Source organism: Pyxicephalus adspersus, chromosome 1 (assembly GCF_032062135.1).
Source record: "Pyxicephalus adspersus chromosome 1, UCB_Pads_2.0, whole genome shotgun sequence".
In the NCBI taxonomy this organism is placed as follows: domain Eukaryota; kingdom Metazoa; phylum Chordata; class Amphibia; order Anura; family Pyxicephalidae; genus Pyxicephalus; species Pyxicephalus adspersus.
The window spans coordinates 143,974,886-144,000,444 of NC_092858.1; the positions used below are offsets into that span (position 1 = coordinate 143,974,886).

At 36.6% G+C, this 25,559-nt stretch overlaps 1 protein-coding gene across 1 annotated transcript in view; it reads left to right on the forward strand.

Moving 5' to 3' along the window:
* The window catches only part of RAP1GAP2 (RAP1 GTPase activating protein 2), a gene marked incomplete in the record, with an annotated part of 332,769 nt that overhangs the window by 185,934 nt on the left and 121,276 nt on the right, over positions 1-25,559 (forward strand). The window contains 1 exon segment of the mRNA XM_072429866.1: positions 13,475-13,562. Coding sequence (XP_072285967.1) covers positions 13,475-13,562 — 88 coding nt within the window.

The following is a 25,559-nucleotide window of genomic DNA, read 5'->3' on the forward strand; positions in this document are numbered from 1 at the left end:
CATAAACCTTTATTTATTTATTGGTGGATCCTTGGTGGATTTGCTAGTGTGTTGTGGACCCCTATTAATTTGAAAGGTCCATTTCCACTTCAACTTCAACTTTTGGACAGATTACTCACTTTTTTATCCAGCATACCAGCAAACTCAAACCATAACATTTCTACCACCATGCTTAAAAAATGGTATGAGCTTCTGTCTTTTTATGTCTGATTACCTATTAAGAGCAAACTGTGGTGTTGGTCATCAGGTGCTTTCTCCAGGTACACATTTCTATGCTAGTTAAATTGGTGCCATCTAATTCTGACTTTATATATGAGGTCGAGTGCCAATACTTTGCCCTGGCTTCAATTCCCCAATATGTCACTGTAGTTTTCACCTGTAGACAAGTCCCTACTCTTGCTAGTTGTGCTATCTATCTTTCTCTTCGGACCTAAGCAAACAAGAGACCCCCTAGGTGGACAGGGCCAGAGGAAAGGAAAAGGACCTGAGGAGAAGTCAGAAACTGCAAGGTGAGCCCTGGTATAATGTAAAATGTCATATATAGAAGACAAAGGCCCCAATGAATGGTCCAAGGGTGTAAGACCAGGAATTTGGCAGTGAAAAATCCAAAATCAAACACATAACTTTAATCATCTGGAGAGGGAAAATAGTATTGAAAGTTTCATTCTATATCTTTTATTGCATTCATGTAACAAAATACTTTTGAGACATTCAGAAAATGACTTTGCTTTCCCTTTTTTTCTGTTATTTTCTAAAGTCAAATCTCATCATTGAGGTAAATAATTAAATAACAATAGAAAAACTGTACACCTTTAGTAAAGCTAAAGTATTACCAATTCATTAGCCTGCAGTGAATAATTCATTATTAATCAGCAAGTCAAGGAATGGGATTGTTTCAGGGGATGACAGAACACTATGGGAGGATTTTCCAGGTTTTGGGGGCTAATTTTTCAAGGAAATATTGGGCTAGCATCATTGTGGCTGCAATCCTGGCCAGCTAAGAGTATGGAATTTGCATTGGAAATGTTTTATTTGATGGTAATGCCAAGCCATTTATCATAAATATAAATATAGGAGTCATATCACACACAAATTAAAGCAAATATACTGCCTGCTGGTCTGTAATGTAGTAACCATCCAGATCCTTCTTGTGTATGGGATTTTTTCCCGAGCAACCCAGCAGCCAGATTGTGTTTCAGGCAACTGATTATGGTGATTTCATTTTTTTCTACTGCAGTTAAGTAATGCTTCTAAAGTCAAGAAGCTGCCTGCAACACATTATTCATGTCATCACTAAATTTTCTAAAGTTATTGGGTTCTGATGGCTTAGCGTTTGGGTTCTTTCTCTCCTTCTCTGAGTGTGGCTGTTTAGAAGATTGTAGAAAGCTGATAGCAAGACAGATCTATATAGGGGAATATATTGAGAACAATAAAGAAAAAATTCCTTAGGTTGGGATAGGGGGATCATTTATATAGACACCCCACCTGTAAAACAAACCATTAAAAAGTAATATAATTAAAATGATTTTAAAATGATTTTCAGTTTTTTTCACATTCATTATTTTCTATACACTGGGTTTTCAAAATAACCAGTGCAACATATTAGACTTTGGATGAAAAATTTGATATAAATATATACAATATAAATAGGTAAATCATTCATTGTTTTAGGGGTGTATATCTTCACTTAAAAAGAGGGACAATTGAAGATGAAAGAATGAGGTACAGTTCTTCCAGATTGGGAACAGTTGGGAAATATGCATTTCTATATATGTAAACATATATGTAAATCTACCTAATTTTCACTTCCTGTAAATATTCCTGTGAACAGCTTGATTTCAGTTATTTCACACTGCATAAATATAACCAAACAGCGGCATAAAAGGATGTATATGAAGACAAAATTTTTAAAAAATGCAGTCCGTCTCCACTATATATTTCCCAGAGCTTTATCCCTTTAAAGACCCTGTAAGTATAGAAAAAAATACTCTTTGATCTGCCTGAAGTGCATTCAATTGCTTTCTGATCTGTACAACATAAATGCTAATTATTCTCTAGTTCAAAATAAGAACTAGGGAGGCTAAATTAAATAGACTCTTAGAGATAACACAGGAAGTGTGCTCAGACTTTATGACAAGGTCAATTTTTTGTACATATAAAACAGATATAATAAAATAATTGCAATGGCATATTTACCAAACCAAAAGAGAGCAAATAAGAAGTGTATATAAACAATTTCAGAGGGTTTATATACACTTGAAAATGCACAGTGCTTTAAAAGCGGCACATCTGTGATACATGGATGCCAAATGTTCCTAAAAAATAAACCCAAACAGTAATATAACTTTGTAACCATGATAACAAGTGACTACATAAATACAATGTACTCTTTGACCAACATTAAATGTGACAGTTCAGGTTCTGCTCATACATTATGTACAACCACCAGATGAGCTAGGTACGGTCATTTCCAGGTTCACATCTCTTAATTCACATGCATTGCGTGCTTCTCTTTACTGTATTCCAAAACAACATGGCTGCATCATTCATACAAGCCATGGACAAAGGTAGAAACAAGGGGTGCAGTGAGCACATCACCCTAACCCATAGCAGTCAGCAGACAATTATTTTTGTGCTTTGGTTTTAGAGGATTGTTTTTATCTGTCTATGTTTATATTATGTTGTAATCTTGGAAAGCAAACAATAGTGTCTCTTTCTATTTTTAGCAATAGTTGTGCCCAAATAATTAGGCTTCTCATTCATTTGCTCGTGGCCTGTGAAAATGCTTGATACAATGTTTATTTGTTCTTTATATGATGCAAGGTATTGTCTGATAAATATGAACAGGTGTACTATACTACAGGTGTATTATATATAGATAACTCCACTAGAGGGCAAGTAAGGACAGCTTTCATCGGCCAGTAATCTTTTATACCTAACACTGAACTATAACATGTTACAAATGATGAATGGATGGATGGATAAATGAATGATAATCGTTCATTTGCATTGGTTGTAAACCACAATAAAGCACATTAAAAGTGTGAAACTGAAGCAGGATCACATACAAGGACTAATACAAAGAGCAGACTTTGCTTTCAATAAAAATGTGTGGAAACTTTGTTAAAGAAAAATGTTCCAGGTACTAAAGAACAAATATTATCAATATTAGTGGCACATTTACATTTTCCTGTGCATTGTATTTGTGCATTTAGTATACCACGTTAAGGTATGGTGCATTAAGGTGGCCTATTCATTTTGAATGGGCTTCCAATGCATTAGAATAAACAATAAATTACATGCAGCAGTTTTTCTGATTCAGTGTAGTGGAGCACTGCATCATGTGTTGAAGTTAAGTTGCTTTAGGCTGGGTCTACATGAACAGTTTGAAAAACACATATAAATGTTCCTACCATGTTTATATGTGTTTTTATGCACTTTTACAAGCGTTTTAAAGCTTAAGTTTAAAACACTAAAAAACTTTTATAAATGTCTATGACGTGGTTTTAGCGAGAATTGCCATGATTTTACATAAGCATTTTAAAAAGTTTTACTTTTACCCTTTAATGCATTTTAACCCGTTTTTATGGGTTTTCCCGTGCTTTAATTTTTTAAACGTTGCAAGCAATGTTTAGGATAAAGCTCAAAAACATGCCTGAAGGAAACGTCCTAGTGTAGATTAGCCCATTGGAATGCATGGGGACTTCAAACATGGGCTTTAAAAGCCTCAGGTTAAACACTGGGGAAACAGTCCGTGTAGACTAAGCCTTAGTGTGTTCTAAATAATAAGGATAGGCTAAAACAGTTTTTTCTCAACCAGGGGTCCGTGGAACTCTTTTGGGTTCCTCCAAAATGCAAAGGGCAAATTTTGCCACTTAGGTCAGTTTAAGTGACACCAGTGATTTTTCAGGGTAAGGTTGACTTTTTTTACAATGACCAGCAATGTAAGAGTCATTCTTCCTATAGACCACCATACTAATGTACTGTGAGCTGTAGATATATTAGGTATAGCAAGGGTTCCCTGAAGACCTAAATGTTATTTCAAGGTTTCTGCCATGTAAAAAAGTTTGAAAACACTACACTAATCTATCAATTGGCTACTGGTGCTGCTGCTTCTTCTCCCATTTTTGATCTGGGGCTGCAAGAGGATAATATTAGATCAACTCCTTACACTGCTTGCATATAGAGCTTTTCCTGCAATAGGGTGACAATGCTGTTTCTACCAATTACTCTTCTACATTGTCACCCTGTGACATTATCTTCTAGTGATGACTTTAAGCAACCATGCCAGCAGTCATTGCCAGGGCGGGTTTTAGCATTGGCATCATTAGGAAGCCAATCTGGAGCAATAATTTGTATCTGCTGCTGGAGCGAGTGCATGTAGGCAGGAGGTGGCTGCAGGTTATCAGCAGAAATTACATCATTAAAAATAAAAGGTAAAAGTCATATTTTTATGGTATAAACATTGCAATCAATTTTATTACACAACACTGGCACAAATTAATCCAGTTAGGATTTAGCCTAATGCAGTTAAAGTGGACTAAACTACACTGTTAAGTCAGCTGTTGTATGCTGTCCATGCAACGTGTGCTTTGTCATTTACTAGAATATATCTGAATATTAACTAAATTGTTTTAAAAAATTAAGTTTAGACTTGGTTCACCTTTTAATAAATGTGTTTTCAGTGACTACTATTGAGATGGGAATAAAAAAACTCGCAACAGGATGGGGGCATGTGAGTATAAACAGGGTTTAGTTCTGCTTTAAGTACACTTACGGTAATTAAATAGTATATTTTTGTAGAGGTGTAAACATTTTGGACAACTGGATAAAAAGAGATAGATGTATTTGGTTTAAAAAAAAAAAACGGTTGAGGGACATTTGGGAGTTATGCATAACGATAAAACGATACAAAATAAAACACTCACTCAAAGTGAATCTAAAGCAGGGTTGTCAAACTGAAATACCCAGAGGGCCAAAATTAAAAACTTAGACAAAGTCGCAGACCAACCTTGAAATTTATTGAAAAAATGGAGGAAATTTTTCCTTCTCAGTAGCACCGCTACTACAATTCCCTGCGTCTATTAAACAGTCAAATGCAGAGCTATGCATAGGCAGAGAGCCCGCTGGTCTATAGATGCGAGTGATGCCGCTACTACAATTCCCTGCATTACTTGCGTCTATAAAACAGTCCAATGCGGGGCCATGCGTAGGCAGAGAGGTCGCTGGTCTATAGATGCATGTGATGCCGGGAATTGTAGTAGTTGCGCTATTTCAATGCAACAGTGGGCCAGCTGCAGTTCATATTCAGGATTCATTTGGGGGGCCAAAAAAAAGGATGTTGCAGGCCAGATTTGGCCCTCAAGTTTGTCACCCCTGATCTAGAGGATATTTATTGGCCATCCTTGCAGAACAAGGATGGCCATTCCAGACCCACAATGAGCCGCAGTGTTTTGCCATGTTTGTTTTGCCACACCTCCACATTTACTTAATTGGTAACCATAGAAAAACTTGAATGGTTGGTAACCATTTATTTTGCATTTGGCTTGCAGATGTCAGCAAATTGCAGCACGGTTCCCAAAAGGAGACAGTCACACATGTTGTTTGAGGATTTAGGTCTCTGGTAACTCTGATTACTCAGTTTACTATGCAGGCCTACAGAATGGGGGGTTAGATTGGTCAGCCTGGCACCACTACTCATCATTGAAATAAGTAAATACAGCATGCATACCTATACAGCACTCTGAAGTTATTAGAAAATTTAGGCTAAGAAAGAAGCAACTGGGCTTCCAAAAGTTATTTGAAATTGGTGAGCACACTTATCCAGGAATCCTTCCTACAATCTAGTTTTCCCTGTACAGCTTGCAGCCAGAGTAAAATGTTGAGCACCTCTCCTTGCAGGACTGCAACCTCCTGATGGTTATTTAGCAGTCTTCCTGCTTTCTGGAGCAGATAAGTATAATAAAATTCTGTTTAAACCTGTTGCAGCTTTTCCTTGATAATAATTAGTGGCCTAATTACTGTTTTTACTTCTTGCACAATTTGATACAAAGTAAGATTTTAATGAGTTGTTGTTTATTCCTCGTATTTGCTGTAGTAAGCAAGCCAGATGTATAGTTATAATTCTGAAGAAATTATATAATTCTGTTTGTAATTATTATGCTAATACCATCATAGGCCTATTCAAAGCTAAACCCCAGACACCAATTAATGCAGTTACGTATTCATGCAGCTTGCTTAATATGGAATTACGGTCTGACATAGCATACAGGAAATAAAACAATCTTTTTGCCTATATAGTTATTCTACCTATCTCAAAGTCAATGGCATCTGTGTAAAACACACAATTTGTCCTATTTCACAGTACATTCATTCTAGTGGCAGCCATTAAGTATGGTGGTTATTTCCTGTTCAGAGTGTTCCTGTGCAGAAAAAAAAGACATTACTTACTGTCAGGTTATCATCAAGAATTTAATCATCTGCTCTCCTACATCAAAAAATGCACACGTTCCATTGGTGCAGGTATTTATTTGTAAGGATTCTCCTCCTAGAAGTAATAACGATGTGGAAAATCTGTTGGAGCAGGAGGGAAATGTTGACTTTAATTCCACTTTAAATATACAAAAATATCTTGCTATCAGCCTCCTGTATTCTTTGCACAGCAGAACTTAGACTATGAGAGGCAGCACCAAGAACCAATACAGTTTGTTATGTGCTGACTGGAAACAGCGGTTAAGAATAGAAAGTAAATTGAGCAGAAGGATGACCCCTTTAATGTGCTGCTGATCCTTTATCATTCTTTCAGCAGATTGACATCTTATTTTTTTACTAAAAGTTTGCTGCTTCTGCTTTGGAGGTTGAGGAACTAATGCTTTCATAATAGTGTAAGTCCAATCTGTGAACATATCTAAAGGATCGGAGAACAGAGCCATGACATCAAGAGTATGCTGGGATTCTTTTATTATGTCATCACAATCATCTCATTGACATAAGTTTGTTCTGTAAACATGCCTACAGGATCGGAGGACAGAGCCATGATATCATGAGTTCTCGGCTGTTCTTTCATCATCTCATCACAGACATAGACCTCAGGACAGGCTGGCGGGTGTGCTCATATCAAAAACTGGCTGAGCTGGTTTTTTAAAAATCTTTAACAGGCAAGACAGTTCACATATGTATAAGTCAGCTGTATATGTAGATTTTTGTTCAGCTTTAGAAAGTCCCAATAGTAAGCAACTTTACTACATAAATATACCCTACTTCTGTTTTAAAGGGGATTTTTTTTTATATCTTTCAGCTTCCCATACATATGTCTAAAAGTACTGAAGAAGATAGTTGGTTGCAATAAAATACAATAGTTCTCATTTGTATTAGATGTGAGGTTATCATAATGTTAAAGGATGGGAATGTACACTGAGGGCTTTGTCAGATATCCACGCCTGACTCATTTTCTGCAATGTGAGCAGGCAGGTAAAGCAAAGATAGATCATGAATATATATTAAAAAATACTTACCAGAGTTGGACCGATTAACCTCAATCTATGGGAGAAAAACTTTACGATGGGGAACATAGCCATTGGCTTTATGGTAATTTTACTGAAACTATATTTTTCATTTCTAATTCACAAAATCAGTCATTCCATACATCAAGAAATTGCCTTTATGTATGATATTACCGAAGATACACTTCACACACTTCAGTACTCATTTTTATAGACTTTTAGGATTTGGTTTCTAGTAATATTCAGTTAGAGTATATCTATATATCTATCTATATTAGAGTTTTTCAGTTCTATTTTTAAAATTGTTTTAAATGGCCACTAAATGACCAAGTTTCCTGCTTCAAGGGCTTGGCCTGGCTACCTCTCCACCTCCCAAGCCTCTGGTATTTTCTTTTATTACTATGGGATAATAAAGATGGATATGTGTTATTCACTTCCTTTTCATTTTTTTATTTAAATATTCACAGATTACATGGCTGTGGAGTTTTTATAGGTTATATCTGTAGGTAGGGGAATAAAGGAAAGGAGAATGAGTGTGTGAAGTACAGACGAGCAAATATGGTTGGGAGGGGTACAAAGAAATATAGGAAAGTTGAAGGTTGCACAGGAGGGTAAGAGGTTATTAAGACATAGGAAATAAAAAGATATTAGCAGGGTGTTGGTTAATGGATAAAGAGAAGGTACATGGCTAGGGAGTTCTGTTGTCTGCAAACCATGAATCTGAAGAGACCACAGAAGACTAATTCTCATATATTTATAAATGCAGTGCGTAGATTGAGTCAATAAGCGAGTCTACTGGCCCATCCAGAAGAAAGAAGAAATATTCCCATTTCTATTTGAATTGTGTAGTAGTTTACAAAACTAGGAACACTTGCCTGGGTGATGTTTTGGTTTGGCATAAATAGTGATCTTAAAAAAGAATGAATATGTGTGTGACAATGGGAGACATATGTTTCTTTTTGATCTGGATGTATGGTCATGTGCACTTGGTTTGATTATTTAAATGTGTCTTTATCACTTGCCATTGTATTATATATGAGTATTTTTTTTTTACCAGAACTTAAAAAAATTAGGGTTTTTTTTTTGGATTCATGAAAAACTTTTATTTCTGTTTTAGAGATTCCAACCCTTTGAAAACTAGGTTTGGTGCTAGGTAAAAACATATAGGCATTGGTGAGGTCTGTCCACTGCTGCCAATCATACTTTAGCTTCCATTGCTAGGGCAAGGCTAGAAATACAGCAAAATTTGATTGGTTGTTGTGAGCTACACTAATCCTTTACCAGTGTTTCTTAACAACGGTTCCTCCATAGGTTGTTGGGGGTTTCTTAAGCCATGAGCCATTTGTGCCTCTCAGGTCAGTTTACCCAAACCCAATGATCTTTTTGGCTATCTGTAAGAATAACATTCTTCCCACTGACTGGCAATATAGTTTTCCTACTGATCATCATGCTAATATAGTGTGAGCCCTAGCTACAGTAAGTATAGCAGGGGTTCCCTGAAGACCTTAAAGTTATTTCCAGGGTTCCCTCATGTTGAAAAGGTCAATTTGGACTATTCTACCATATATTGGTCGGATGATCAGTTTGAGTACATATATCAGTACTCACACATCCAACATTATAAAGCTAGTCAGTAAGTCAAGAATCCTGATTTACATTCTTATACTCAGGTCAGTGATCTTCATTACACCGAAGTTACTGTGTCACCAAAATTTGCAGAATGAGGGGTCAGCAGTGACCCTATTCTCCCTAATACAGATTCACCATGGAAGTGTAATATTACTGTCCTGTATTATGTATACCTACCTAATATTATGTTGAGACAAATATCTGTCCTAATTGCATTTATTAAAATAATGTACCTGTTCTGACTTACATACAAATTTAACTTAAGAACAAACCTACAGTCCCTATTTCGTATGTAACCCGGGAACTACCTGTAATCTGAAATCAGTGCTTTATGGAGATTGTCATTGTATTAACTTCTAGCAAGGTTCAGGAGATCTGTGCTGCTGGAATAGTTAGCTGGGATTCTGACTTATGTCATTTACTGTGCATTTTTTCTTTGGTCTTTAATTACCGACATCCTCATGGGTACATCGGTCAACGGTACTCAGTGGTGCCTAGGAACCATGTGGCCAGTTGCCATAGCAACCTGGCTTGTTTGCAGTGTGATAAGAGCTGTATAGAGCTGTACATTAAAGCCCAGCTGTTACTGAACTTGGCAAATATAATAATAAAAATTGAATTGCCCTTTCTTTATCAAACCTTGTCAATATTATGGCTAGAAGCAATCTAATAATACAAAAAACTATATTTTTTCCTTAGTGTTAACACAAATTTCTCCAGAGAAATTGTCTGCAGTCATGATCTGTGACAAATGCTGGGCTTAGAAACCTTTCATATTTATATTGACATAATCCTCGAATCATATCAAGCAGAATATAAATATACATACATGTATTAAAATGGTAAATTTATTCAGTTTTCATTGAAAAAAATCATTTATGTGAACATCTGAAGTCATTTTATTTTTTGAATAGTAATAATTTAGGGTGTGCGGAGGACATTTTATTAAAGAGAATGTAATGGTATTTTTTTTTATTTTGGCGGTCCTCGCTGGGGACATTCACTCTCTTTATTTGTCCTGGTAAATATTGCCGCTAAGACAGGTGAAAGAAGGGGAAATCCAACATTCCAAGTTGTCTTGATGAAGGCATAATGAGGGAAAATCTTCTAATGGAGACACTTGTTCCAGGGACAAATCACTGGGATGACTATTTTTTTATTTGGTCATTTTCTCTCATTTTCTGTTTCGTCCTTAGGACAGAAAGTGAACAGAAACAGAAGCTTTTGTTTTTCCCTTTGATTACCTCTTTTTTATAAGTTATCTTCATTACACTTTATAAATTTGTATGTTATATAATTTAATATTATAATTTAAATTTTATATTTTTCCATTACATCATTCTATTGTATCATTGTATCTTTTTGTTATTAATTATCCTGTAATCCTGTAAAACTCAATAAATAACTATTCTAACATAAAGTGAACAGAATCTCTCAAGCAGGGTGCAGTCAGCAAAATATAACCTGATCGGGGTTTTGCACCTTCCATGCTCTGTATAAAACTAAACAAAATTAATGGAAACATACTTTAAGCTGTTACTGTACCTTCTTGCTGAAGGAATTCCCAAGGGAATGGAAAATATTTGTGTTAAATGAGCGCCTTGAAATAAAACCTCCCTGTAACCCTACCATTAAATTCAAGTCTAAGCCTATAGTCCTTGAAACAGTAAACCCAAGACTCATCCTTACACTAAACCTCCATCTAACCCCACCACAACCCCCCAATAACTTCAATACTTATATTCCTCTAACCCTTCCGTAACCCTCAAACCAAATATCCCTGTAACCCATAAAACTAACCCTCTCTATGACCCACAAACTAAATTTAATTGTAACCTTCACTGTAACTCTCACATCAACCTTCCTTGTAATCCTGATAGTTACCCTTTGATTGCAAACTCAGCTCTTCTGCATTAGTATCCTCTGTGCTAATCACCAACCAACCATCCCTGAATATTTGATACCAATGCCTAGGTCTGACCACTGGTCCTATGTCCTACCACTGGTTAATACTGTTTCTAAAAACATGAGTATTTTTAGCATTGCCTTAGTATGAATTAATCTTTAGTAAAAAAAAAGTTTCAAGAACATTTATAAACATTCATTACTGACTTCATATTCTGAATTGCTGGTTGCCCAGATATCAAGCTGATCTAATGTTTCCCTTTAACAAGTACGCAGATTTGGAGTTCTGACTGCACATTGACTTTAATTGCTTTAAATTTGTTCTTGGCCAGTAATTACATCAGCCAAATGAGAAGCCAAACACAGCTTACTAAGCTACTAGAGTTGACAGAAAGAGGTAACCAATGAAGTAGGTAAAAATTTGGGAACCGAGTGGTCTAATATATAACATTCACTCAATTAAAAAACATTTGTAAATTATAAAAATTGATTGTTAAGGATGTAGATTACTTTTGGTTTCAATTGCATATTGTACTAAGGCTGGGTACACACGTGCAATGGTTCTCGCTTGATAATCGGCTCAGAGCCAATAACGGACGGGAATCTTGCGTGTGTACAGTGCTTGTTGTCCATCGTCCGCCAAACAATCAACCTGGCGGATCCATACAGCACTCGTTCATGCATCGTGCAGTTGTTAGTCATTGGAAAGGATCCTGAAAGATCCCTTCCAACAACAATGATTGCACATGTGTACCTTACCTAAGAGGAGAGAGAACTTTTCCATTTCTGACCATTGTTGACCATTACTGACCATTGTTGACTAATATTGGCCATTGTTGATCATGCATCGTGCAGTCGTTAGACATTGGAAAGGATCCTAAAAGATCCTTTCAAACAGCAATGATTGCACGTGTGTACATAGCCTAAGAGGAGACAGATCTTTGCCATTTCTGACCATTTTTGACCATTACTGACCATTGTTAAATAATGTTGACCATTGTTGATCATGCATCGTGCAGTCGTTAGTCATTGGAAAGGATCCTGAAAGATCCTTTCCAACAAAAATGATTGCACAAGTGTACATAGCCTAAGAGGAGACAGAACTTTGCCATTTCTGACCATTGTTGACCATTACTGACCATTGTTGACTAATGTTGGCCATTGTTGATCTTTGATGACAATTGTTGATAAATTCTGACCATTGCTAACCATTGTTAACCATTTCTAACCTTTGATGACTACTGTTGATAAGCCAATGGATTCAACAGCCTTTCCTGTGGAACTGAACCAAAAGGAATTTGTTAACTCAGGCTTTACTTGGACGTTTTGATTTTCTTAATTGCTTAATGCCATTGCCTCCAAAAGCTGTGCATCCAGGTAACTAGCATTTTTAGAAAGTGGTCAGCAATAACAACCTGTAGAAAATGAGGTAGAAAAAACCCTTCACAATTTGAATGTGATTGCTCTGTCAGTAAATATGAAATCTAGTTGCCATGGATTACTGTTCTTTGTGCATTGTCTTTGTTGTTTTCAGACATGTGTTAGCCTATGGTATGCAGTGCACAAAAGAAAGGCTGTAAATATAAACTCATTTATGACAAGCCTTTGATTCGGTATGCCTAGAAAGAGAACATTTTTCTTTAACCTCACTTAAAAAGCAATTTTCAATCTATTATTTTCTGTGATCTTATGTTTTCTTTCTTGTACTGATTTTTGATTGCACAACACAGAGAACAGAGCATCAGATAGTGATTTGGTCTCCTGCTTCTATCTCCTCTTGTGTACTCTGTGTAATCATTTATTCTACAAAGAGGAAAAAGCCAGAAACAAACAGAATATGGACTATAAGAGCCTATTGCCAGATGGGAAAATGGAGGAGGGAGGGGCAAGGGAAATTTGGCGTAATAGGGTTACCATGACAATGCAAATCTATCTATGAGTTCCTGGGTGTTAAGCACCTGAAATGAATTTACCTGCATCACCTTCAGTGAGTGAAACACCTGAGCATATACACCAGGCTAGAGAACGCAGACTTTACAAAGTCACAATGAAGTTAGGGTAAGATGTTCTGTTTTACATCAATTTAATCAATTAGGCTTATTCGGTTAGGCGATGCAAAGAGTCGTTGTTTTAAAAAAGGCATAATACCATTGCAGCCAATCAGTATACTGAAGTGATAGCAGTCAAATTTTATTTTTTAATGGCTGAAGGGTTGCGATCATTTGTATATTGTTCCTTGAGTATGACTAAGTATATTTTAGACAGCAATGCAGAACTTTAACTTCTATAATGTTATATACAGTATACTGAAATTGGAGATAATAACCCATTATATGGGAGGATTATGGCACTCTTTTTAATGTACATATATGTAGATGGACATATGTAAATGAAAGTATCATACTAATTTTGTAATGCGTGTCTTTTTTTTACTTTAGCAGAAAACCGGAGCTGTCAAACTCTTCAGAAGGGACAGTGCCGGACCGTCCCTTGTCGCCACCAGCCACAGCACCGCCAACCATGAAGGTAAATGCATATTTTAGATTGTGTTATAAAAGTTCTGTTTTAACCTATCACCATGCCTCACAAAACTGAAAACATAAAAGGGGGTTTAGAACTTTGCTTAGTAGTAATACATACATTCCTGCAACACGTGGCAGTGCACATATCAAGCATTTCCAGAGTGCAGTGTTGGTTCAGCAGCACCCCGAGGCTCTTGTAGCACGCTGCAATAAATGCACATGCACAGGAGTTTGTGTCAGTGTGTGGCATCAGGAAAAAAGGGTCTTGTGCATTTTTTTTTATTCGAGTGAATTGGCAACCCTTTTTGTTTCAATGGAATGCAACACATTAACACTTGTGCATTAACACGCCACTTAGATACAAATGGTTCCAAACACTTTGACCTTAGACACTTTGCAGTTCCACATAGATCCTTTGAATTTCTTCATTTTTTTTTTTTTTTGTTGCATCACATTTTTGCATGAGGGTTGTGCGTTTTTAGTGTTCTTAGAAAGAGGACTTAATCATTCAAAGCAGTTTCTTTGTTACCAGTCTTTATCATTGCTTTTTAATAATGCAAGCATTTAACTTGTCGCAATGCACATGTTAAATCACAACAACATGAATCAGCCCTTAAATATCCTTTAGGGGAAAAAATGAATTGTTTGGGATCGCCAAGGAAATTAAATAAATTAGCATTCTAATGCATGTTATTGAATTTATTATATAGTTACATATGCTTTCAGTATTTTTTTTTTTTGGTAGTTACTTTAACTTTGTTTAGCGGTATAATGCTGTTTTGTGCAATAACTCAACTTTTTTTTAAATCTGGAAGAACAAAAGCTTTTAAGTCTATTAGTAAATCTGCATGGGACATTTATAGAAGGATTGCACTGAAATTTGTTAAGTGTTTGGCACAGCTTTGGTAATCATAAGCCAGTACATATTTTGTAATGTATCCTAACAATATATAGATATAGTACAGCAAGCAGTGTAAGAAAATAACATAATATCTCCACGTGAGGTTATTTATGAAGAACAGACACCATACACTGTGTACCATGCTACGCCCACACTGTAAATGGAAGAATGTATCTGTGGTTGCTGCTTTCCGGGACTACTCAACCATGAAAACATATTTTGTCTTCAAACTTATTTGCCTAAGTCACTGCAGACAAAGAACACCTTCAATACCCATTACACTTACCTCGCCTTAATGAAATAGAGCTGCACAGGAACATTGTTAAACAGGAGTAATAGAGTAGAGCCATCAATATCAATCTCTATCCAATTATCCCTTCAATTGAAGCAAACTAATGTATTTGAAGCCACTTTCAGTTTATCTTTCTGACACTTTAAAATAAGATTTTTTTTTTAATATATCAGTTTATCAAGAGGCAGAGCCTATTCAAATAGAGATCTGGCTTAACCCTTCTCTTAACGTGAGCTCACTGATGTGTTGATTTTCAGACAAAATTTGGTAGCATCACTATGCTTTAGGTAACTCAACAATAGTGCTATAACTAACATTTTTCTACAGAATATACACAACATGGGTTAAAAATATTTATTTGGGTTTATGGAAATGCAGTCACCTAACTCACCATTTGGTGTGGTTTAGATGGTTCTAAATAAGAAGTTCTGAACATTGGAGGTAGTTTTGATTAGGGGCCAGCAGTCAATCAGCAACCCCCCCTATCGTCCCTCTTTCATCTTTTATGAGCAAGGTGCTGCTTGTAATGTGCTTTTAAAATCAGGCCTGATTACAATTAAAACTTATTTGTAGTGGAAGCTACTGTACGTTTATTTTATGGATGTGGCAGGATAATAGGGTGTAACCTAAGGGGCTGATTTACTGAAAAAGTTTAGGCTGTTTACAAAGAATACCCAATTATGCGCCATAAACTCTAAAAAAAAAAAGGATTTTTGTAAGCTCATGAATAAATGATTGAAGTCTGCTTCGCTTCGTCTCATTTACCAAGCTTTGTGAAAAATCCCTGGCAAAGATAATTTATTTAGCTATGTGAACAACCTAAATACCTTAATAAATCAACCCCAATGAACCCCCTAATAGAACTACATGTGGTGTGAAGAATCTTGGTAAAGCCATTAGATGTCTTTTAAATGATGGAGTGTTTGATAGTAATAAGGAATGCAATGACCAGAGGGTGGAACTCTCCAGTATTTAAACTCATTTTTTTCTACATTTGTTTTTATTCTTAATCTGACCAAGGTTAAAATTCTGGAAATTTAATAGTAAGGACCAAAGGTTTTAGAAACAGTAAACTGTTCTTGCTTCTGAGAATAGAAATATGTATTTGAATGATTTCCATATCATTGCCTTGGCTTGTTTTACAAAATTTTACCAAAGTATGTTATCTAACAAGAAAACTTAAAAATATGATGCAAAGACTTTTGCTAAAAAGAGCATTTTACATTACAGTTTACCAGAGGGTTGGATAAACCACTGGTGGGCCCCACTGATATGCCACAAGCTTTTTACTCCCTCATGGTCATGGTCATGGCCATTTGGACGTTTCAATCTGTCCACAGTAACTTGCCTTGTGGACTATTCTTTGTCCCATCCACGCAGTGCCACACTTCCAGCCCAATCCTCATGTGTCCTTGCAATGCTCTGGCTGGACCTCCACCACTGTTGTCCACTAAGTTGCCGTATTCTCTGTCAGCTGGGGGAAGCTTGCCACGTAAACTAAGCAAACCATATCCAATGCCAGCTGCTTCTGTATCTAGCAGCTTATAAATGGCTTCCCTGCGCATTTGCCATTTTGTTTGAAAGGCAGTTTTTTTCTTCCTTATTGAAAGGCAGGGCAGGACCTTTGGGAATGAGGGGATTAGATTGCTTGACGTTGTTGCTGCTGCCCCTAACACTTGCTAAGGGTTACCTTTGCTGGACTTGACACTTGCTACGAGTTAGTATTGCTGACTCTGACACTTGCTTGGGGTTGCTTGTTGTGATTAGAGGTTGATATATCATGTATCATAGACCAGGCTTCCATCTTTGTTCAGGGCATGCCATCTATTGGTATTGGTCAAATGATCACAGTTCTCTTACCTGTCTGCCATTAAAGTCCAGGGCAATGAAGATCAAACACAGACGCAGCAAAAGTTTGGAAAAGATGGTAAACTGTCAGAATTATTGGAGCAGTATTCAGTTGGAAATGGTAAAAAAATCAACAACATATCACAGAATGAATGAATCTCAAAGAGATTCATTACCTTTCCTGCAGCATGATATTCTGGAAAGTTCCCACAATCCATTTCTCATACTGTCATTCTTGATTTTTGTTTGATTGAATAGGAAACACTGCGACATGCATTGCTCTGCTGATGGGGATACCAGTTCATATACCAGTGGTAGTATCTTTCAGGGTAGTGGACCAAAGGCATTTTTTCCTTAAAAAATTTAAAAAGGGTAATTTGTGACATATTAAGAAGACAACTGATGTTTGTGTCAGACATTGCTTTTATGTTTTTGCTGTTTGAGGAGCATTTAGATTTTTAACTCCCCTAAATAAACCTTGGTATCAATTTTAACAACACGTGCAATTGCAGCATGAGCATTACTGTAACATTCAGGACAGATTGTAAATGGTTTTCCTGTAACCACCTTGAGTAATATAACATTGTTTGTTTTGATAAGAACGATTATTCTTATTTAGTTTATAAACAGCAGTGCTACATCAGCCATGTTCTGATGATCTCAGTCTACCTGCTGTTCATTAGGGAGAGTTGTACACAGGACTGTTATATAATGCTGATGACAGGTGCAGATTAGAATGCTGGGAAACCACAGGATCCATAGAGAGTGGAAAAGAACATAAAAACACCTGCCATTGCAGGTGGCAGCGACAAATATACTGAGATCTGAAGACTAGCTACCTCCCGCTGCAGGTCAGCCTGGTAGCACATGCAAACACCAACTTTTTAAAAAAAAAATAGTGCTGAAGAACACCATTAGCGGCATCTTGCAATGCAATACAGAACCCCAACAAGCTGTTACATCCTGTATTTTATTATGCATTGTACTAGGTCAGTGGAACGCTTCACAATTACTGCTTGAATAAGAACAGTCCAATGTCCCTCCACATAATGAAGCTGACCAATTAAATCCTCCCTAACATCAAGCTATATTGAGTTAAAAATGGTTGATTCCAACAGACCTTACATGCATAGATGGTTTACCGTATGCCTACAATGCTCCCAGCCACTCTTATTCAGCTATATAGGAGCTGTTGGGAATTACTTTGTGCATGCAGTTGCATGGAAAAGACATAACTGCAGTTAAACACAGCTGTTGAGAGAACAAGTTGTAAAGGAATGGAGAGGTGTCCACTAGTCCCCAGTATTTGTACAAAATGATAAAGGAAAAAAAGGCCAGAAATTGTGAAAATTTTTTAATTTGAAAATTGTTGCATACAATATAACATGTTAATAATTCATAACAAGTTTGTAATACAACATTTAGCAACCTTCATTTGTGGAGGGCCATCATGTGGCACTAGACAATTGACTACTAACATCAATCAAAGTAATACCTTAGTAATACATTGAGTAGGTGTCAGATACAGGGAAGAAGGATCTTCCTGGTAGAACCAGTTCACTGGTTTATAGATGCAGCTTTTTTAATATTGAAACCCAACACGTTTCATCTATATATTATGCTTCCTCAGGGGTATTGAACGGTTTGCTTAGATATATCACCTTGGGTCAAAACACAGTCATAAATTGGTATTTGTGTATCTTCTACAGGAAGGCACCGTTTGAAGGCAGATTAGATTAGTGTGAGGGACTAATATCATTTTATAACTGTTGCTAGAGGATTGAAGTTGGCCTATAATCCTAGGCGTACTCAACCTCACAACAAAGCATTTGTCAAATATGGTAGTTGACTATAAACTGCTCCCAGACACATATAGGAGTGGCTAACTACTGCTTACTGCATGTCTGAGGCCAGACCAACATTGCCATAAACTGTAACCATTCAGAAATCACTTTTGGAGTTTTAAATTGCTGTTGAGTAATGAGCTTTATAAAAGAAACAATTTGGATGTCATTATTTCAAATCTTTGGCCCTGTGGCAGAAGCTGCATGAATTCATAATTTCCCAGCACTGCTTTGTGTGTGAATGCTGGAAATAATTGTTTAAAATGATAACACTCAGAGAAAATTAAATTATATTTTAATATACTTTGTTCATGTGTACACACTTTTATGAAAATATGTACAAATATTTTGCTTAGAAAAGGAGTAATTATACTACAAATATTTATTACATATATTTCTTGTAAATTCAAAATAAGCCTGTTGCTGTGTTCCATATCTATAGTCCTCATGAACATTCTTTGTAGAGCTGCAAAAATATTATTTATTTAACCTGCCCAGCAAAATTCAAGAATAAACAGTATTAACTATTTGATAGGCACAGCTGTATAATTTATTTGCTCTACTGGTACAAAAGCACACATTCCTTAAATATTCCTTTCTTTACTTGTGCCAATTATGGGCTAAGCCTGGCACTCAGGTATTTATAATACTCTGAAGAAACTGCAAAACAGATATTTTGATTAGGCTTTTTTGATGATAAGTTCTTTTAGGGCCCATTCACATATGTGCTTGTTTTATTTCACATTACTATATTAATGCATGGTTTTATGTGTGTTGTGGTGTAGTACCATTTATAAGGCAGCTCCACACAAATGATGATCCATGCATGTGAACACTCTGCACATTGTGCGCTGTGCAGTCAATTATTGCATAAGTAGAAACATCTCTGTGTTAGAATCTGTAGGACAGAATGAAATGTTAACTCAGCCTTTAACTAGAGCAAATACTGAAACAACCAAAAATATATTGGGCCATTTTGCTGTACTTCTATATATCCTATATTCTTTAGTCTTGTTGGTAATTTATACAGTGTCACAGGCAACCTGAACTCCCAGTTAACAAAAAACATGTCTAACCTAATATTGAAATCATGTATTGCCTTCACAACAGCAATATTATTACTTTTATTGAAGCAATGATTCATAAATACATGTCTCCGTAGAACTACATTCCCTTCAAAGTGAAACCCTGGATTTCTTCACCAGATGTACCTCTGCTAAAGCCATAGGACGTGACCTACAGAAAGTCTAGTGGTGTCAGCTAGCTGGCAATAAAAAACCAAGCACAGTACTGGCTAAATTACATAAACTTGTTTATATAGAGGAATCAGAGGGGCAGGCAGAGGACAGATTTCACCAAAAAACCAGTAGAGCACATTGACTGAACATGTTATTCAATCACACGGCGGAAAATATGACTGGTTGATAAGGCAGCTTATTGGGAGGTTGAATTACAATGGAAGAAACATCCATAGATGGTGATGGAGACCATTTTTCAGCAATTTAAAACTGCCTTTAAGCCAAAACGGTCTGAAATCTATAACCTATAAGTACAGTCAGGGGTGATCTGTTACAGTCCGAGGCTGCTATGGGCTAAAAAGCTGTATACTGAGGCTGTGAATGTAGGCTGATGTTCCCCATTAACTGCTCAGTAAGTATGGAACAACTCAGGAATTACCACTGCACAATAATATTTACTAGGCTAGATGGAAGGGGTACAGAGAAAATGAAAACATTTGCAATAATTCTCTATTTTAATTTTGGTGTGAAGCAAATTAGCCTTATGCCACCACTGGCCATAAACTATCATTAGCTTCATGTTGAGGAAAGCTCTACCTTCTAATGACTACATTTTTTTTCAAGCATAGTCACTGATGAAGCAGTGCAGAGATTTATATTTCAAAGCAGCCGTACTATTAGGATGTAGTTTAGGAACCATGGAAGTGAGCAACTCTTAGTATGTCATGGCGTCTCTTAGTATGTCATGGCGGAGACAGGATTCATTGTCTTCCCCATGCTAGGACTGGCCATGGGCCATACAGAATATTAGGTGATCCTCTGAGTTTGTTAATAATGAAACCATATGGCTGTATTTCCCAGCACACAGTGACCTCCCATTATTAAAGGTGCTTGTAATACATCCCTTACTATGTGCTACAGCTCCTACTCATAACAATCCCTATATAGTAGAGATTTGTTTGCTTTTATCTGAACACAATGGTATCATAATATGAATATTTACAATTGCAACCTGGATTCAGTTCCACCTTGGCACTTTTGTTCCTTTGCCACGGCTGTGCCCTGGAAACTTGTAGATCCACAATAGCTGGACTGGTTCCCAGGGACTGATATACATTCTTTACATAATAAATAGATGAATAGTGATTTATTTAATAATTACTCATGCTCTGAAGAGCACGTTACAAAGCCACAGCAGACAATGTCTTATTCACCATGGCTTGCTAGGTATCTCATATTACCTGAGGCACTGGAAGTCACCCAACAATCAGCTGTCCCTTAGACACTGCTAGTATATGATTTAACCGCTGTCATCTAAAGTCTGGGAAACCATGCCATGCTTCTTCTTGTCATGCTCACACAACATATCACAATAAATGTCATTCTGCCAGAATTCTAGCGATAAAGATGCAGGAAGATGTCCAGAAAGGTGACACAGACAAGAAGGATGTCTGGAAGCACAATTCAGGCCCTGTAGTTGTGACATATATCTTCATTTCTTTCTAAATGTAGTATATACAGGTTTATACTATTTTTATAATTTAGAAAACTGTCTGACCAAAGCCAAAGAACAATTTCCAGATCCTGAAAATAGTTTTTTTTTATATTTTGATAGACCTAAGGATAGGTGTATTTTTTAAAAAAAGGAAAGTTATCCTCTTTGTCGAGTCTACCACCCCTACAATAACCTGGCAAGTAACTGGTTGCTCTGCGCCAGATGAATGCTTAAATAGGACGGCTGTGACATTTAACAATCTTCAGATCTTCCAGCCAAAATCTTCTTTTTCCGTGGCTACACCTGCAGCCTTCTATAAGGCTACATTCTGAACCAACCGCAGAAAAGAGATTTATATAAACACATTGTGACCACCACCAAGGAAAGCAAGATTTCACCCAAGGATTGGGCTACGACAGTCTGATTATTATATCTATATATCTTGGTGGGAAAGCAATTGAACAAGGTATTTTAATCCAAGATGACCAGACCAAATTTAGAATTAATGAAACTGCTGAACATTTCTATGTTATTTAAAAGGATTTTTGGTATACTATTTCCCTATTTCCATGTTGTTGTTCATGTTTTTTTAACAAGGGCTTGCAATAATGTTTAAATCTTTTCTGTAATTCATGTATATTTGTTTCACTTTATTAGCTGCAATGGGCAGTCATTCTGCCTTGTTCTGTGCAATCATTCAAGTGTTAAGCTCCAAGAAGCTTCAGATGGCAACAAGTTAAATGTTCAGTCCCAGCATAACATCTGCAAACAAGACAACCTTTGCAAATTGAATTCTTTACAGCGTTTCCTATGTTACTGCTCTATAGGGCATAACGTTCTGGGTAAGGGTAGGGGAAGGGCAGCTGTTCTTTTGTCATTCATGTACCATAGTTGTTGCACATGACATAAGCTCCTTTATAATGTGGGCTGTTTTGTTGGTTTATTAATTGCTTTCTTTTCTTGTTTTGTGTAGAAGGGTTTTTAACAAAAGATATACACAGCTTTGAAGAAGGAAATGTCTCTGTTTTAGGGGATATTTAATAATTTTGTAACACTCTAAAGCAAACTAGACAGGCAGCAAAGGGGGAGGGAGTGCATGATAGGCACTGTGTAGCTGCACTAGAGATTTTGGGATCTGGGTAAAATGAATGCCGGGAGCCCTCCTACTATTACAGCATGGCTCACCTCTATCCAACTGTCAAATGATTCACAGAGAATATGAGTGCTACTTGGCTAGCAACTGGAAAATGCTCATCAACTTGGTGTTGCATGGGGGCCCATTTGGTAAAATAGTCTTTTAAAGGTAAACTGAAGAACTGTAAAGGATCACATTATTAAATGTAATTTTAAATACAGTTGACTTGGTTTCAGACTCTTTCAAGTTGTTGTGTAGCAGACCAGTTAGGGGAAAGGAGAAGCAGAAAAAAGCATTAGGTGTTCTGCAGTATCAGGAGTATGCTAATAGGTTTAAAGAGCCAATCAGCGTTCTGCTTCTCCTCTCACTGGTCTATAACAAAGTGATCCATGTGAAAAATCTTGAACAGAACACTACACCAGGGACCTGATTTATTTAAGCTCTTCAAGGCTGGAGAGGATACATGTTCATCAGTGAAGCTGGGTGATCCAGTAAATGTTTTGAATCCTTGACCAGATCCATTCCAGGTTTGCTGGGTCACCAAGCTTCACTGATGAAAGTGTATTCTCTCCAGCCTTGGAGAGTTTTATCAAATCAGACCCCAGAAATCAAGGGTCTGCAAATATTTTATTGGATCCAGTAGCTCGGATAAAATAAATGGTGCATATTAAATAAACAATTCTTCTCCATCAGGGTTTAAGGCTTGTAGATGAGCTGCATGGGGGATGAGATACTGAAATTAGAAACAATAGGCAAAATTGACACCGAGAACCGTTCAACATTATTCCTGAAGGGGGATAGGAGGAGACCTGTAAGCGAAAGTGAAATTAGCGCAAAGACTAGGTCCACTACCCTGCTACACAAATTATATGGCAGAATGCCTGTAATTTGCTTTTAAAATCCATTAAATGTCAATGCAATATACAAATATATATATATATATATATAATAACAAAACAGTATAATAACAGTATAATATAAGCAAACCATTCATATATTCTGTATTAGGGTCTGTGTCTGGAAAGGGTCATTAGCACTGTAGGTGTGGGCAGATTGATGGTATTCTGCCTGTAAAATATTTATCTGGCTTTTACGTGCTGATAAAGAGCACTTTGAAGTCAGTGTTACTGCATAATATATAGGTTGCCATGAGCAAAAATCTCACTCACTTTTTATGACCCTGTAAGTTACTCTTCAAACAAAACTTCAGTTCTTCCTCAGCGTGAGTGCGGCACAGTGCGAACACATTTGCATACTTTTGTTTCAAGAAAGTCTTGTGTGCACATCAATAGTCATCAGAGTAATAATCAGATTCCCTTTTAACTGGGTGATATTGTGCACCAATCTTAAAACAGCTCAGGTATCCTCAGCAAAGGGCTAAATGGGGCTGACATGAATGAATTCTGTTCTATAGCACATCGGAATGAAACAGAAGAAGATTTGCAAATACAGGGAAGATAAAGTTAGGATAAGATATTCTTATTAAAATGTCATTTAGAATTTTCCATTTTCATTTTTTCAATTTATGTATCTTTGTATGAGGTTCTGTATGGAAAGTGTTTCCTGATTGATAAAGTCATGCACCGCTTGTCTATAGACATCCACACATTTTAAAAATATGGGGATTCATCTGAGATGTTTTACTTTTATTAGAAAAGAATTTTCAGTGTAGGTTTTTATCTAATTTTTTCTAATGTCTAAGGTCACCAAGATAGAGTGAAAAGGAATCCAGCCCTTTAGATCTGTCAGGAGATTAGGAATTGAGAGTAAATCATCCAGTTCAAATTTCTTTCACTTTCCTCCACTAGCAGCACAGTTGGCTTAGTGGTTAGCACTCTGGCCTTTGCTGCACTACGTCACCAGTTCGAAACCCAGTTGGGATCCTATCCCTGTGTCTGTGTGGGTTTCCTTGGGGTACTTCGGTTTCCTCCCACATCCCCGAAAACATGCAGTGAGATTAATCGTCTTTCCCTCAAAAAATTTCATATATCACTGCAGTCTTCCTAATCTGTTTTTACAGCAGTTAGTGGTCAAAATTCTGCCTTCAATAAATCACAGAAAAATTCTCTTTACAGCTAGTGAGTCCATCACTCTCCCACCCTGAGTCAGAAGTGATTCTAACCTGTTTAACTTTTTTATATACTTTAAATAAAGATTCTGTTTCTAGAAGTAATAATGGTGTGGCGTCTCTGTAGGAAGGAGAATACATTTGAACAATAATTCAGTTTTAATGATGGAGAGATAAATGTGGGTTCATCTGAAAGTATTTTATTTTTAGTTAAGAATATGCAAATATTTGAGCGCAGGTTTACTTTAACAAATCAAAAGCAAATCTATCATTTGACAGTAACCCCCAGGGTCTCTTGATTATAAACATGGAAATGATTGATTATCTTGGGGGATATTAATTAGTTCAATAGGCTCCTTAACAGTTTTTCTGTGTTTCATTGATAAATTGTGGGTTTTTATGACTTCATTATGAGATTGATGTTTCTGGCAAATCTCAATCCCTGGATAACACGCTTAGCTCTCAGTATTGTGTGTACAGATCCAGTTGAGGTTGAATTTCATTGATGAGGTGAAGCATTTGTGGGAAAGTCAGTTGAAAACCATCAAGATGTGTAATCTATTGTCTGCTCCCCAGACAAATGAGATTACTGACCTTGTAGTTATATATTAACACCTAGCTATGAAAACGTGTAAGTGGAATATTGCAGGTAAACATGGTTTTAACATTTCTGGTGTGGGTGTTAAAAAGGAAAGTGGCTTTTGTAATAAAGCAAACTTCTAATTCTCATTTCACTTTAAAACAAGCTTATCTGTGAGATCACTCAATCAATCATGTATTTTGTCAAGTTAGACATCTGCATTAATCCACTTTGCAACACATGCAAGTCCACAATACCTTATAGCCGGTTCTATAGCATGCTTTCAGCAGAATTTCAGGAGAAATTAATATACTGTAGAAGCTACCATGGATATGCATTTACTTCATATACACCTTTTCTACAATCCATAGCCAGGCAAGTGACACCTATATTTCCTGGTTCCTGTGTGTCATAGTCCTTTCGACTAGATGATAAATCAACACTGATGGTTCATGTTTCAATGAGCATGGAGGAGCTATTATAATTAAAAATGCAAAACTAAATAGGACTGTACCTGCTTAGCTATACCGCGTGGCAGAGACCTAAGTTGGTGGAAAGAATAACAGATTCTTCACCAGGTATAAAGTTCACACATGTATG